General features: G+C 42.5%; 1 protein-coding gene across 1 annotated transcript in view; it reads left to right on the forward strand.

Annotated features, from left to right (window-relative positions):
- Positions 1-12594, forward strand: part of LOC132400103 (cadherin-22-like) — an 845421-nt gene that overhangs the window by 693683 nt on the left and 139144 nt on the right. Inside the window, exons 9-10 of the mRNA XM_059981179.1 lie at positions 3240-3361; positions 9278-9395. Coding sequence (XP_059837162.1) covers positions 3240-3361; positions 9278-9395 — 240 coding nt within the window. The remainder of the gene's footprint in view (positions 1-3239; positions 3362-9277; positions 9396-12594) is intronic.

The raw sequence follows: 12594 nt of genomic DNA on the forward strand, positions 1-12594 counted from the left end.
CCCATGCCTTCTGACTTTCTGAATAAGCCTACCATTTGGAACCTTGGCAAATGCTTTACTAATATCCATGTAGATCACATCCACTGCACTACCCTCATCTATATGCCTGGTCACCTCCTCAAAAAACTCTATCAGGCTTGTTAGGCACGATCTGCCCTTCACAAAGCTGTGTTGACTGTCCCTGATCAGACCATGATTCTCTAAATGCCCATAGATCCTACCTCTAAGAATCTTTTCCAACAGCTTTCCTACCACAGACTAAGGCTCACTGGTCTATTATTACCGGGACTATCCCTACAACCTTTTTTGAACAAGGGGACAACATTCGCTTCCCTCCAATCCTCCAGTACCATTCCCGTGGACAACAAGGACATAAAGATCCTAGCCAGAGGCTCAACAATCTCTTCCCTCACCTTGTGGAGCAGTCTGGGGAATATTCTGTCAGGTCCCGGGGATTTAACCATCCTAATGTATTTTAACAACTCCAACACCTCCTCTCCCTTAATATCAACATGCTCCAGAACATCAACTTCACTCATATTGTCCTTACTATCATCAAGTTTCCTCTCATTAGTGAATACCGAAGAGAGGTATTCATTGAGGACCTCGCTCACTTCCACAGCCTCCAGGCACATCTTCCCACCTTTATCTCTAATCAGTCCTACCTTCACTCCTATCATCCTTTTGTTCTTCACATAATTGAAGAATGCCTTGGGGTTTTCCCTTACCCTACTTGCCAAGGCCTTCTCATGCCCCCTTCTTGCTCTTTTCAGCCCCGTCCTTTCTTGCTACCCTATATTCCTCAATAGACCCATCTGATCCTTGCTTCCGAAACCTCATGTATGCTAACTTCTTCCACCTGTCTAGATTTTTCACTTCACTTGTCACCTTCTCAGCCCCTTCCTTTCTTGCTACCCTATATTCCCAAATAGACCCATCTGATCCTTGCTTCCTAATCCTCATGTATGCTGCCTTCTTCCACCTGGCTAGATTTTCCACTTACCTTGTCACCCTTTGTTCCTTCACCCTACTGTTCTTTATCTTCCTCACCGGGACAAATCTATCCCTAACATCTTGCAGGAGATCCTTAAACATTGACCATATGTCCATAGTACATTTTCCTGCCAAAACATCATCCCAATTCACACCCACTAGTTCTAGCCCTTTTGACTCATAATTTGCCCTTCCCTAATTAAAAATTTTCCTATCCTCTCTGATTCTACCCTTTTCCATGATAAAACTAAAGGCCAGGCAGCAGTGATCACTGTCTCCCAGATGTTCACCCACTGAGAGATCTGTGACCTGACCCGGTTTGTTACCTAATACTAGATCTAGTATGGCACTCCCCCTAGTCGGCCTGTCAACATACTGTGACAGGAATCCGTCCTGGACACACTTAACAATCTAAACTCTTGGAACTAATCAAGTTTTCAATCAATCAATATTAAGGAAGTTAAAATCACCCATGATAACAACCCTGTTATTTTTGCATCTTTCCAAAATCTGTCTCTCAATCTGCTCCCAATACTCCCTTCCTGTTCCTGACCTCCACCCACACTGACACAAAAGAGGATCCTGCTACATTACCCACCCTTTCTGTAGCTGTAATAGTATCCCTGACCAGTAATGCTACCCCTCCTCCCCTTCCCCCCCCTCTCTATCCCTCTTAAAGCACTGAAATCCAGGAATATTGAGAATCCATTCCTGCCCTGGTTCCAGCCATGTCTCTGTATTGCCACTACATCATAATTCCATGTCTGTATCCAAGCTCTCAGTTCATCACCTTTGTTCCTGATGCTTCTTGCATTGAAGCACATACACTTTAGCCCTTCTGCCTTACTACCTTTACACCCTTTATTCTGCTTCTCTTTCCTCAATGCCTCTCTGTATGTTAGATCTGGCTTTACTCCATGCAATTCTTTCACTGCTCTATTGCTCCGGGTCCCAACCCCCTTGCAAATTAGTAACTCGTAGCTATAAATTCTACCACAAGTGTGTGTGTGTGTGTGTGTGTGTGTGTGTGTGTGTGATCTCTTATAGGACCTTGTATAATGAAGGTGTTAAGGCATAAGTAATGAGTTCCTTTTACATTTGCTAATCCAAATTTCCCTTCTCAGTTTGGCTAAAAAAGCAAGAAAATTATACATTTATGTGTGAAACATCACTTGTAGAGATAAATTCTTTTGCCTCACCCTAACAACCTCTGGATTGGTGAACCTATCTCCTTATTTTCTCTCATAGTCCCCAGATATTGGAGCCATGTTTACCAACTTAGTGCCTCGTATGCTCCTGATAACAAGAATTGCTTCTGCCATCTCTGTACCTCTGCAACTGCCAAAGCATGATGTGAGCCACTTCGGCTATAATCCAGATCCCTGTTCCTGGAGCAATCTGTGGGGATAGAGGGGTGCAGCAAAAAAAAAAAAAACAGGCCCTCCATCCCATTGAGTCCATGCCAAGCATTGATTATCCATTTAGACTAATCACCTTTTATTAATTCTCCCCACCTCTTCATTATCTCCTCCTAGATTCTAACACTCATCCGCACAATAGCAACAGTTTACAACAGCCAATTAAGCCACCAACCCACACATTTTTGGAATGTGGGAGGAATCCGGAGCACGTGGAGTAAACCCACACACTCAGAGGGAGAACATGCAAACTCCACATGGACAGAACCCGAGGTCAGGACTGAACCTGGATCAATGTCTCTGTGAGGCAGTGGCTCTGCTAGCTGTACTACAATATGACTGTGCCATCCTGTGTTGATACAGTGATGAAATTATAGCCAGGAATGTATGAGGTCTAGCTCGGCACCTGAGCTTTCTGTTCTTTTCATTTTATGCATCTTTACAGTACGATGTTACTTGAGTTAATTTAGTTATTATAAGATGATCTGTGGGAATCAGAAAAAATGGATTCAGTTTAATTGACAAAGAAATCAAGGAGGTATAAATGTAAATTGTAATGTGAATTTGCCATGTAAAATAACCATTGCCTCCACAGCCAGAGAACACCTCCAGTAAACTGTACACAGGTGATTAACCTAGCACACAATCAGTGCTGACACTGTTGGCACTAAAAAAGTCTCTCATGCATATCCAAACATAATATCTTTTATAAAATGCTTGGAGCTGTGAGTATGGGCTTGGCATGCTGTCTTCTCTCTGGATTGTTCCTCCTGTTTGTTAACATCTAATTAGTCATTCACTGTTTCCAAAATCATGTGTTTACTGCAGAAAACCATGCACAAGTGAGCAAGGCCTCCCTCAGTGTCAGGATCCTGGACATCAATGACAATGCTCCAGAACTTTCTATGCCATTCGAAACTGCTATCTGTGAAGATGCCAAACCGGGTCAGGTAACAGATGCAATATTTATTGGATTTCTGTGTTAATGTAATTTGCTAAATCTGTTCCCGGAGCATGCAAATTCAATTTGTTGATGTAAGTCAGAGCTTGCCCTCATTAGGCAAAGATACCAATATTGATTTCAATAAATAGCAAGTCAATAGGTCCCAAAGGTAATACCCCTTTTACTGTGTCATGATATTGCAACTTGCTTTGAGTTCCAAGGTTGCTATGCCGACTGAAGTTTTCTGGAATGCCAGATTGACTATCACATGTGTATGATGAGGTAGAAGAATAATTCAAACAAAATGAATGGTTTGTCCTGGTGTCTACGGTAAATATCCACCAAATGCTGGCCTGTTTATATTTCTGACTATGGAAATTCAAAGCCTTCTGTCAACATCTCTATGAGATAGCTGACTATGAAACTGCATGTGAAACGACCGAGTATGAAAGAGAAAGAGATGCCATTTTATTTAAAATGTAACAATTGTTAACAAGAGAGAGATCTCTTACAAGTATGATACACACAATATACAGAATAAGGAAGATGAATTGTTGCACTGTTAGAGATTGGTAGGTATGATACGGTGGCTGAGTTAAGTCACAGCTGGAAGCTTAGCATCTAAGGATACACATCATATCAAAAGGACAGGAAAGTAGGTTGAGAGGTTGGTTGACTCTATTGGTAAAAAATGAAATTAAGCCCTTAGAAAAAATTGACATAGGATCAGACAATCCTTGTGGGTCGAGGTAAGATACAGCAAGGGTTAAAAAGACCCAGATGGTCATTATATACAGGCCTCTGAATAGTAGACAGGACGTTGGGTACAAATTACAATAGGAGATAGCAAAGGCTTGTAAAAAGGACAATGTTACAATAATCATGGCAATAGCAATATGCAGGTAGATTGGTTTGATACTGGATCCCAAGAGAAGAGTAAACGAGAGGTAGGAGTGGATATCGAACACTGAAAAATGATGCTGGAGAAGTGACATAGCTGTATTTCTAAGGGGAAGTTGTTTGGAAGCTGAAAGATCTGAAGGTTGATTCGTCACCTGAATGTGGAGGACTTCTTCCAAGGGTCTTGAAAGAGGAAGCTGAAGAGATTGTGGGTGCACTAGTAGTGATACTTCCATATCCCAGAAGATCTACATTGGTTGCATCTGTACCAAACATGCACAAACTCTTTTTTCTTGTCATTATTCCCTAAACAATACAGTATAACATAGCATTTACATTGTATTAGGTATTATAAGTGATGCACCATCAATAACTCACACTGAGACGTAAGGCGAGATATCGGCTTTTATTGACTGGAAGAAGGAACCAGGAGTGAGTGTCTATCATACAATGTCCTGGAGACTGAGGCCGAGCGTCAGGCCTCAGATCTCCTTTATACAGGGGCCTGTGGGAGGAGCTACAGGAGCAGTCAGCAGGGGGCGTGTCCCGACAGGCACATAGTTCACCACAATAAGTCATCTAGAAATGATTTAAAGTATACAAGAGGATGTGCGTAGGTTATATACAAATACTACACCATTTTATATAAGGGACTTGAGCATCTGTGGATTTTAGTAACTGCAGGGGGTCCTGGAACCAATCCCCCGTGGATACCGAGGGGCGACTATACAGGACCAAACACTTTGATGGAAGGAATAAATACGTGGACTATTTTCTAATCTAAATGGAGAGAAAATTCTGAAATCGGAAGTGCAAATGAACCTGGGAGTCCCAGTGCAAGATTTTCTAAAGGATAACTTACAGGTTGAATCAGTGGAAAGAAAGGCAAATGCAATCTTAGCATTCATTTTGAGAGAAATAGAATCTAATAGTAAGGATGTAATGCTGAAGCTTTATAAGGCAATGGTCAGACCACACTTGGACTATTTTGAACAGTTTTGGATCCCTTATCTCTGAAAGAATATGTTGGTATCGGAGAAGGTCCAGAGGCTGGTCCCAACAATGATCCCGAGAATGACAGCGTTAACGTATGAGGAACGTTTGATGGCTCTGGACCTGTACTCACTGGAGCTTAGAAGAATGAGGGGAGAATATTGGAAAGCCTAGATAAAGTGGATTTGAGGAGGATGTTTTGTACAGTGGGGGAGTCTAGGACTAGAGGGCACAGCCGCAGAATAGAAGGATGTCCCTTTAGAACAGAGATGAGGAGGAATTTCTTCAGCCAGAGCTGGTGAGTCTGTAGAATTCATTGCCACAGATGGCTGTGGAGGCTAAGTCATTGGGTATATTTAAAGCAGAGGCTGATAGTTTCTTAATCTGTAAGGGTGTCAAAGGTTATGGGGAGAGAATAGGATTGAGAGGGTTAATAAATCAGCCATGATGGAATGGCGGTGAAGACTTGATAGGCCACATGGCCTATTTCTGCTCAAGGCTTTTGGTCTTAGTGTTTTCACAGGTGTGGACAACTTTAAATGTTTTGCATATTTCCATTTCTATGGAATAGGTTGGATATCTGGTACTCATTGGAAGAGTGTTGCTGTTAACGCAATTAACCACTTTGGTTGCTAAATATTTATCATTGGTTACAAGTAAGATCTTGCTAATGGAGATTGAGAACTGTGAGTGGGCAGCAATCCCACTCTCTATGCTAAGCTTTGCTCTATGCTCATTTGTTGGAGCAGTCCACAATCCCTTGCTTTTGACCCATTCCCCAGAACTGATTGGTGACTCGCTTCCAGTGCTGGGAAAACTGCCTGTTCCTGGAGCTGCTGACAGATGAGGGAAGTTCACAATCCCAGTGACGACTGGATCTAACTGAAAAAAAACACTATGATGAATAATTAGGCAAGTGGGCATCTATTCCATCTGCTCTAAATAGTAGAAACGGTTTCAATTGTTTCTTTATCTTGCCTAAACCTTGCTGTAGACCTAACTCCTAACACCTCTGTGTTCTCTTCCTTCATGAGGATTTAGTTTCAGCTTTCAAATTAGAGCATAGACCATACATAGAACACAGAGTACAGGAGCAAGCCTTCCAGCCCACAGTTTGTGTCAAACTAATTACATTATCAGCCAAATATCCAACCCAATTAACAATTCTGCCTACATAATGTCCATATCCTTCCTTTTCCTGCACATTCATGTGACAACCTAAGATCTTCTATCATATTTGTCTTCACTGCAACCCTGGCAGTACATTCCAGGCACCAACCCACCTCTGCATACAAAATCTTGCCCTGCACATCTCCTTTGAAGCTACCTCCTCTTACCTTAAAAGCATCCTCTCTGGTATTAGACAACTTGACCCTGGGGAAAAGATACAGCTTGCCCAATCTGTTTAATCTCTCTCACAATTTTATGAACTACTATCAGTTCTCTGCTCACAAGTAAAGGATCTGATTAAACTGCAAGGATATCTTGCTACAATTATGCTAAGCTTTGCTGAGACCACAGATGCAGTGCTGGGTGCATTTTAAGATGCCTTGCTTAAGAAAGGGCAAGTGGACTAGATTAGAAAAGCCAGGATATACTGATGAAGGTTTATAAGGCATTTGTCAGATCGTATTTGGAATTCTGTGAACAACTTTGGGCCTGCTATCTAATGAAGATTGCTGGCCTGGGATAACATCCAGAAGAGGTTTTGTTCCTGAGTTCATATCTAATGAACTCAAGGATAAAAGGCTTAACATATGAGGAGTGTTTGACAACTTTGGGCCTCTACTCAATGGAGTTCAGATGAACAAGTGGGATCTGACTGAAACCTTTGGTTACAGAGAGGCCTGCATAGAATGAACATGAAGAGGATGTTTCCATTTCTAGGAGAGTCTGGGATCCCAAGACACAACCTCAGAATAAAGGGATGTCCCATGAAAAGTGAGATGCAGAGGAATTTCAATCAGAGAGTCGATAGAACTTGTGTCCACAGAGGTCTGTGGAGGCTGTGTCATTGGGTGTACTCCAGGCATGAATTGATAGGTTCTTGATTGGAAGGGAGTGAAGGGTTACAGGGAGAAGGTGGGGAAATGGGATTGAAAAATTGATTATCCATGATTGAATGGTGGAGCAGCCTTGAAGAGTTGAATTACTTATTTCTGCTTCTATAACTCATAGTTTATAGGATACACTTGCTGTAATGAAGGTTTACCAGTGATTCTTGGCAAGCCGGATTGCAGCATGAAAAGAGATTGGGTCGACTGTAAATTTTTCTCAAGATTTCAGAGGAGATTCCTGTAAAATTTATACATAGTCTCACAGGGATTGACAGACTGGGAGAAGGGGGATGTTTCCCATGCCTGAGTGCGGAGGGTGAGCATGTTGAGTGAAGGGCTACCATCTCAGCTTCACAGGGCAAGAAGATGGGTGATGCAGTGTTGCAGCCTCACAGATCCAGGGATCCAGGTCTGAGTGTGAGTCTGAGGGTGGTCGCATTCTCCTTGTGACTTTTCTTCAGGTGCGTCAGCTTACTTCCAATCCCCAGTTAAGTTGGTTAGTAAGTTAACTGGGCACTGTAAATTGTCCCTTCTGAGTTGGAGACAGGTAGAATCTGGAGTGGTTCTAGAGAATATAGACAGTTAGAAAGGTGGGATGAAGGCAGGATGAGAGTAAGTGGATGGTGAATGATGATGTGGACCCAGCTAGCTGAAGGACCTGTTTCCCAACTGCACCTTTCAATGACCCTATGACTCTTTAGGACTGAGGCCAGAAGAAATATCTTTACTCAGAAGGTGGGGCGGATTCCAAATCACTGAAGAAGGAGGTAAATTTCTGGACACATAATACATCAAAGCAGAATGGTATTGAGATGGAGGTTCAGCTACGGTGGATGCTAGAGCACGTTGGAAGGACCAAATATCAAGATGCTGTTCTCTTTCTTATAACCTTGTGTCAAACTGGCACAAGGCTGCCCAATGAAGGAACATCTGACAAACTTATAGATTCTACACTCAAGCTCAAGCTGTTATTGATAATGAGGTTAGGAAAAGTTTTTAGATCGGTCCATAGTAGCCAGATTTATTGAGGTTCAATAGGTTCAGTAGGTACATTTAATGTAAGGGAAATGTATACAATATATATCTTGAATTTCTTTTTCTTCACGTACATCCACGAAAACAGAGGAATGCCCCAAAGAAGGAATGACAGTTAAACGTTAGAACCTAAAGTGCCCCCCAGCTCCCCCCTCCCATGCATAAGTGGCAGCAAGGCAATGATCGCCCCCCAGCCCCGATCCTCACCAGCAAATAAACATCAGTGCCTTCCACCGGGTACTCAAGCTGCAGCAAGCACCAATAAAGACGCAGACTTGTAGTACCCCAAAGACTACTCGTTCACCTGGTAATCTGACATACCACAGGCTCTCTCTCTCCCTAATAAGGGAAAAAGAGGAGACCGCATTTCACAACGTAAACCCCCAGCAGCTAACTCGCTGCTCCTGAAGTTCTGTGTTCTCCCACGACACTTCAATCAGAGCCACCAGCCTAGAATCAGCACATCCCCAGAGCCATGAAAATCCAGCACCTTGGTGCACTAGTCTTCCAGGCCGTATCCTTGGGGTGTCAGAAAATGGCCAGTCGTGAGGCCATAAGAGCAGGTCCCACTCCCGCAAAGAACCAAAGTCAGAGTGTGTCTCCAGATCAGGAAAAGGTAAGAAAGAGATATCAAAGATAGAAATAGAGCTGTTTCTGAAGATGCAAGCAAAGGAGTCGCTGTTTAGTGCCATCGTTACTTCGCTCCACCCCTTCCTTTGGTGGTGTTTTGATAATTGTTTCTTACAACTCTGATAGATGTTTAATGTCACATGCCCAATGGAGAACAATAATTAGTGTTGCTGATACACTGGAAAACCAGCACTTGTCTATGCAGACAGCACTCTCATTCAGCACTTGGTTTATGGTCTATAGACAGATGCAGAGTTACTCCAGAAGAGTTGCTGCTCTCCTGTTGACAGTTGTGTTCTCCCTTGCAGCTGGTGCACACAGTCAGTGTGGTGGATAAAGACGAGCCACAGGGCGGGCATCACTTTTACTTCACGCTGGCTCCAGAGGCAGCCGACAGTCGCCACTTCACCCTCTGGGATATCAAAGGTACAGCTTGATCCTCCGGTCACACGTAACAATGCGCCAAAACTGCTTCTGCTGTTTCGGTTGCAGAACAAGCAACTTGCCTGAAATTGTAATTCACAGCAAAGCATAATATTAAATCTACAGTCTCACAACATTGGAAAGGAAATGAAGATTGATTCAACACTCACTCCTTGAGAAGGTTATTGCAACATCTGAATGCATATAACCATGATGTAGTAAGCCTGTCTTTTGAGAATAATCTCACTTGTCAACCTTGTTTGTAAATTCAGGTTAGTCCATCCTCATCATAGAGACATCGGTTATTGCCAACACCAACCTTTGTTTCTTATATCTTTGTATTACAGTGACCGCCTGCTCTTCCTCTCCAAAGGAGGATGTACTGACAGTGGAGGGTGTGCAGGGCATGTTGACTAGATTGAGCTTTGGATATAACTTATGAGGAAAAAGCCGTCAGACTGAGTCTAAACTCTTCTCAGTAGATTTGTTAACAGTAAGGAAACACAGGGACTGAAACAACAACACAGCTCTGAGGTAAAAGATCAGCCATTCTGATTGAACAGCAGAAAAGGCACCAGGAGCAGAACAGCCCATGTCTCTACCCAAATCTCCACCTGTACTTTTATGTACTGATGTATGGAAAGAGTCATGTTCACAAATCTTTAGCATGTTTGTTTAAAGTTTCTGCTGCAGCATTTGACCGGAGGCAGCTACCTATTTAGAATATGAATACATTACAGCATTGTGCAAGAAAATTATCAAGAACTTTGCATTGTACTTTATTGGTTTGTTATTGATAGTTTATTTATTAGTTTGCATTCGAGTAAACTAGTCTCAATGTAGTCATAGTCATTCACATGGAAACAGGCCCTTCTGTCCATCTAGTCTGTACCTTCCTCAACCAACCATTTCCTAAAACCTTGTTCTATTCTCTTTGACTCTTTCCGGATTCTATCACCTAAGGCAATGTACAGGGGAAAATTAACTTACTGACCAGCGCATTTTTAGGACATGTGGGAAACTGGAATAAGCAGAGAAAACCCCCACAGAGAACATGTGGAAATGCCACACCCACAGTAACTGAGGTCAGGAATGAACCCAGGTTACAGGTGCTGCCAGATAAAAGAAGCTAAATAACAAGAAATTCAAAACATGCAGATACTGGAAATCTGCAATTGTTGAAAGTACTGAGTGTGTCAAATTGCATCTGTGGAAAGAGGGAGGTGTCAGTGTTATGGTGGAAAACTTAGTCAGACCAAAACCAGTTGTTACTCAAATATCATGAATAACTAAGACAAAAGATACTGCAGATGCTGGACATCTGAATGAAAAGCCAAAGAGCTGAAGGAACTCAATGGGTCATGTAGCAAGCAAGATTGGCTGGGGGAGTCCAGATGAAGGACCTTGACCCAGAAAATCGAATTCCATTTCCCTCCACAGATGTTGCTCAGCCCAGTGAGTTTCTCCGTCAATGCTCATGAATAATTTGGCACTTTTAAAGAAATAGAGACCAACTTTTTTTTTGGAAGGTTAAAGTTTTCCCTCCCATATTTTGTCGTTCACTGTAGAGTGAAGTGATCCTGCAGCCAACAATTCCTTGGTTTCTCCCTTCCTCTTTAGCCTCTGCTGTTATCTTTGTAGGAGCAAATAGAATTCACACTGGTGAAAGGGAAAGATTAAAGGAGTGGTTATAGTGAATTATCACAAGCTTCATGTAAAGGAAAGAAGGGAGATGGGAATCTCATGATAGCATGTGTAACACCCAGGGTTATTGGCTTGTGTTTGTCTAGGGGAAAATCTGTCCACCCGCCAAACCGTGTCTCCCGTTTGCGTAGAGGCTGTGTAATGCACGCTGGTACAGACTCGCACATACAATATCAGACGGCACACAATGTACGTTTTACAGAGTACACTTCATAAATCTTACTGGAACTAGGTAATTAATAGCGATACAATATAAAAAGAAAAGAAAAAGGTGCCAAAACTTATCAGAGTTCATTCAATTTGTGCACAACAGTTAGAGTTCAATTATCAAAGCCCTCAGTTCATCACTCGATCTTCTACAACCTCCTCGACCCGCCACCCGGGACCAACTTTGGTGGTCAACCAGAGCGCGTCCAGCATGTCCTTCCTCTTCAGTTCTCCTCTCGAAAATCCCGCATATTCACTCCAGGTTCCCACGCACACAGTTGGAATGACATTGCTTCCATTGTTCAGTTCCCCTGTTATCAATAATTATAACTCAAGCACTTCAACTAAACAGAGCATTACCTCATCAGTTACCTACAAAGAAGGCATTTCATTATAATGCTACAGAGAAGTCATTTTATATATTCAGTTAACAGTTAACATTACAGTTAATAATCTGAGAACCCTGTACATGAAATAATGATTATTAGGACATTATTGTTACACACACAATGAAAAACCTTATTCTGCATACCATCCATACATATCATTTCATCAAAAGCAGTAACAATGCAGGATATACACTCAATGGCCATTTTATTGGGTATTCCTATACAGAAGCTTGAGGTGCTTGCAGTTGCTACTGCTGTACTACTGATATAAAGAGGGGTGTGAATAGTATGAGTTATCTATAGCCTGCCTGAAGGTACATGCTTTAATACATTTGGTTTTCTGCCCAGTTGGAGGGGGGAAGAAGAGAGCATGGCTGGGGTAGAAGGGCTTTTCATTATGCATACTGAGTCAGTGAGAAGTGTAGACAAAGTCTTTGGAGAAACTTGCTTCTGCGATGTGTTGAGCTGTTTTTGCAACTTTATGCATGTTCTTGTGGTGTCAAGCTGACCTGCTGCCATACTATGCCATGAGACACTGGGATGGGATACCCTCTGTGGTGCACCTTTAAAAACTGGTAAGAATCAATGGGGACATGCTGAATTTCATTAGACTCCTGAGGATGCTGAAGTGTTGGTGAGCTTCCTTGGCTGTGGCATCTATGTAACAGAACCAGGACAGTCTATTGGTGATTTTCACTCCTAGAAACTGGAAGCTCTCAACCTGATGGTGTCATCTGCAAACTTAAGAAGAATCTGTCCACACATCATGCGGGTGTAAATTCTTGAATAAAGTCTCGTGGGAGGAGGCACAAATTGAACAGTAACACACACGCACACAAAGGGCACTGCGGTGATTCAGTCTGAAGTCCATGGTCCGGTCCGCGTACTCCGGACTCTGGGTT

Source organism: Hypanus sabinus, chromosome 9, assembly GCF_030144855.1.
Source record: "Hypanus sabinus isolate sHypSab1 chromosome 9, sHypSab1.hap1, whole genome shotgun sequence".
NCBI classification, from domain to species: domain Eukaryota; kingdom Metazoa; phylum Chordata; class Chondrichthyes; order Myliobatiformes; family Dasyatidae; genus Hypanus; species Hypanus sabinus.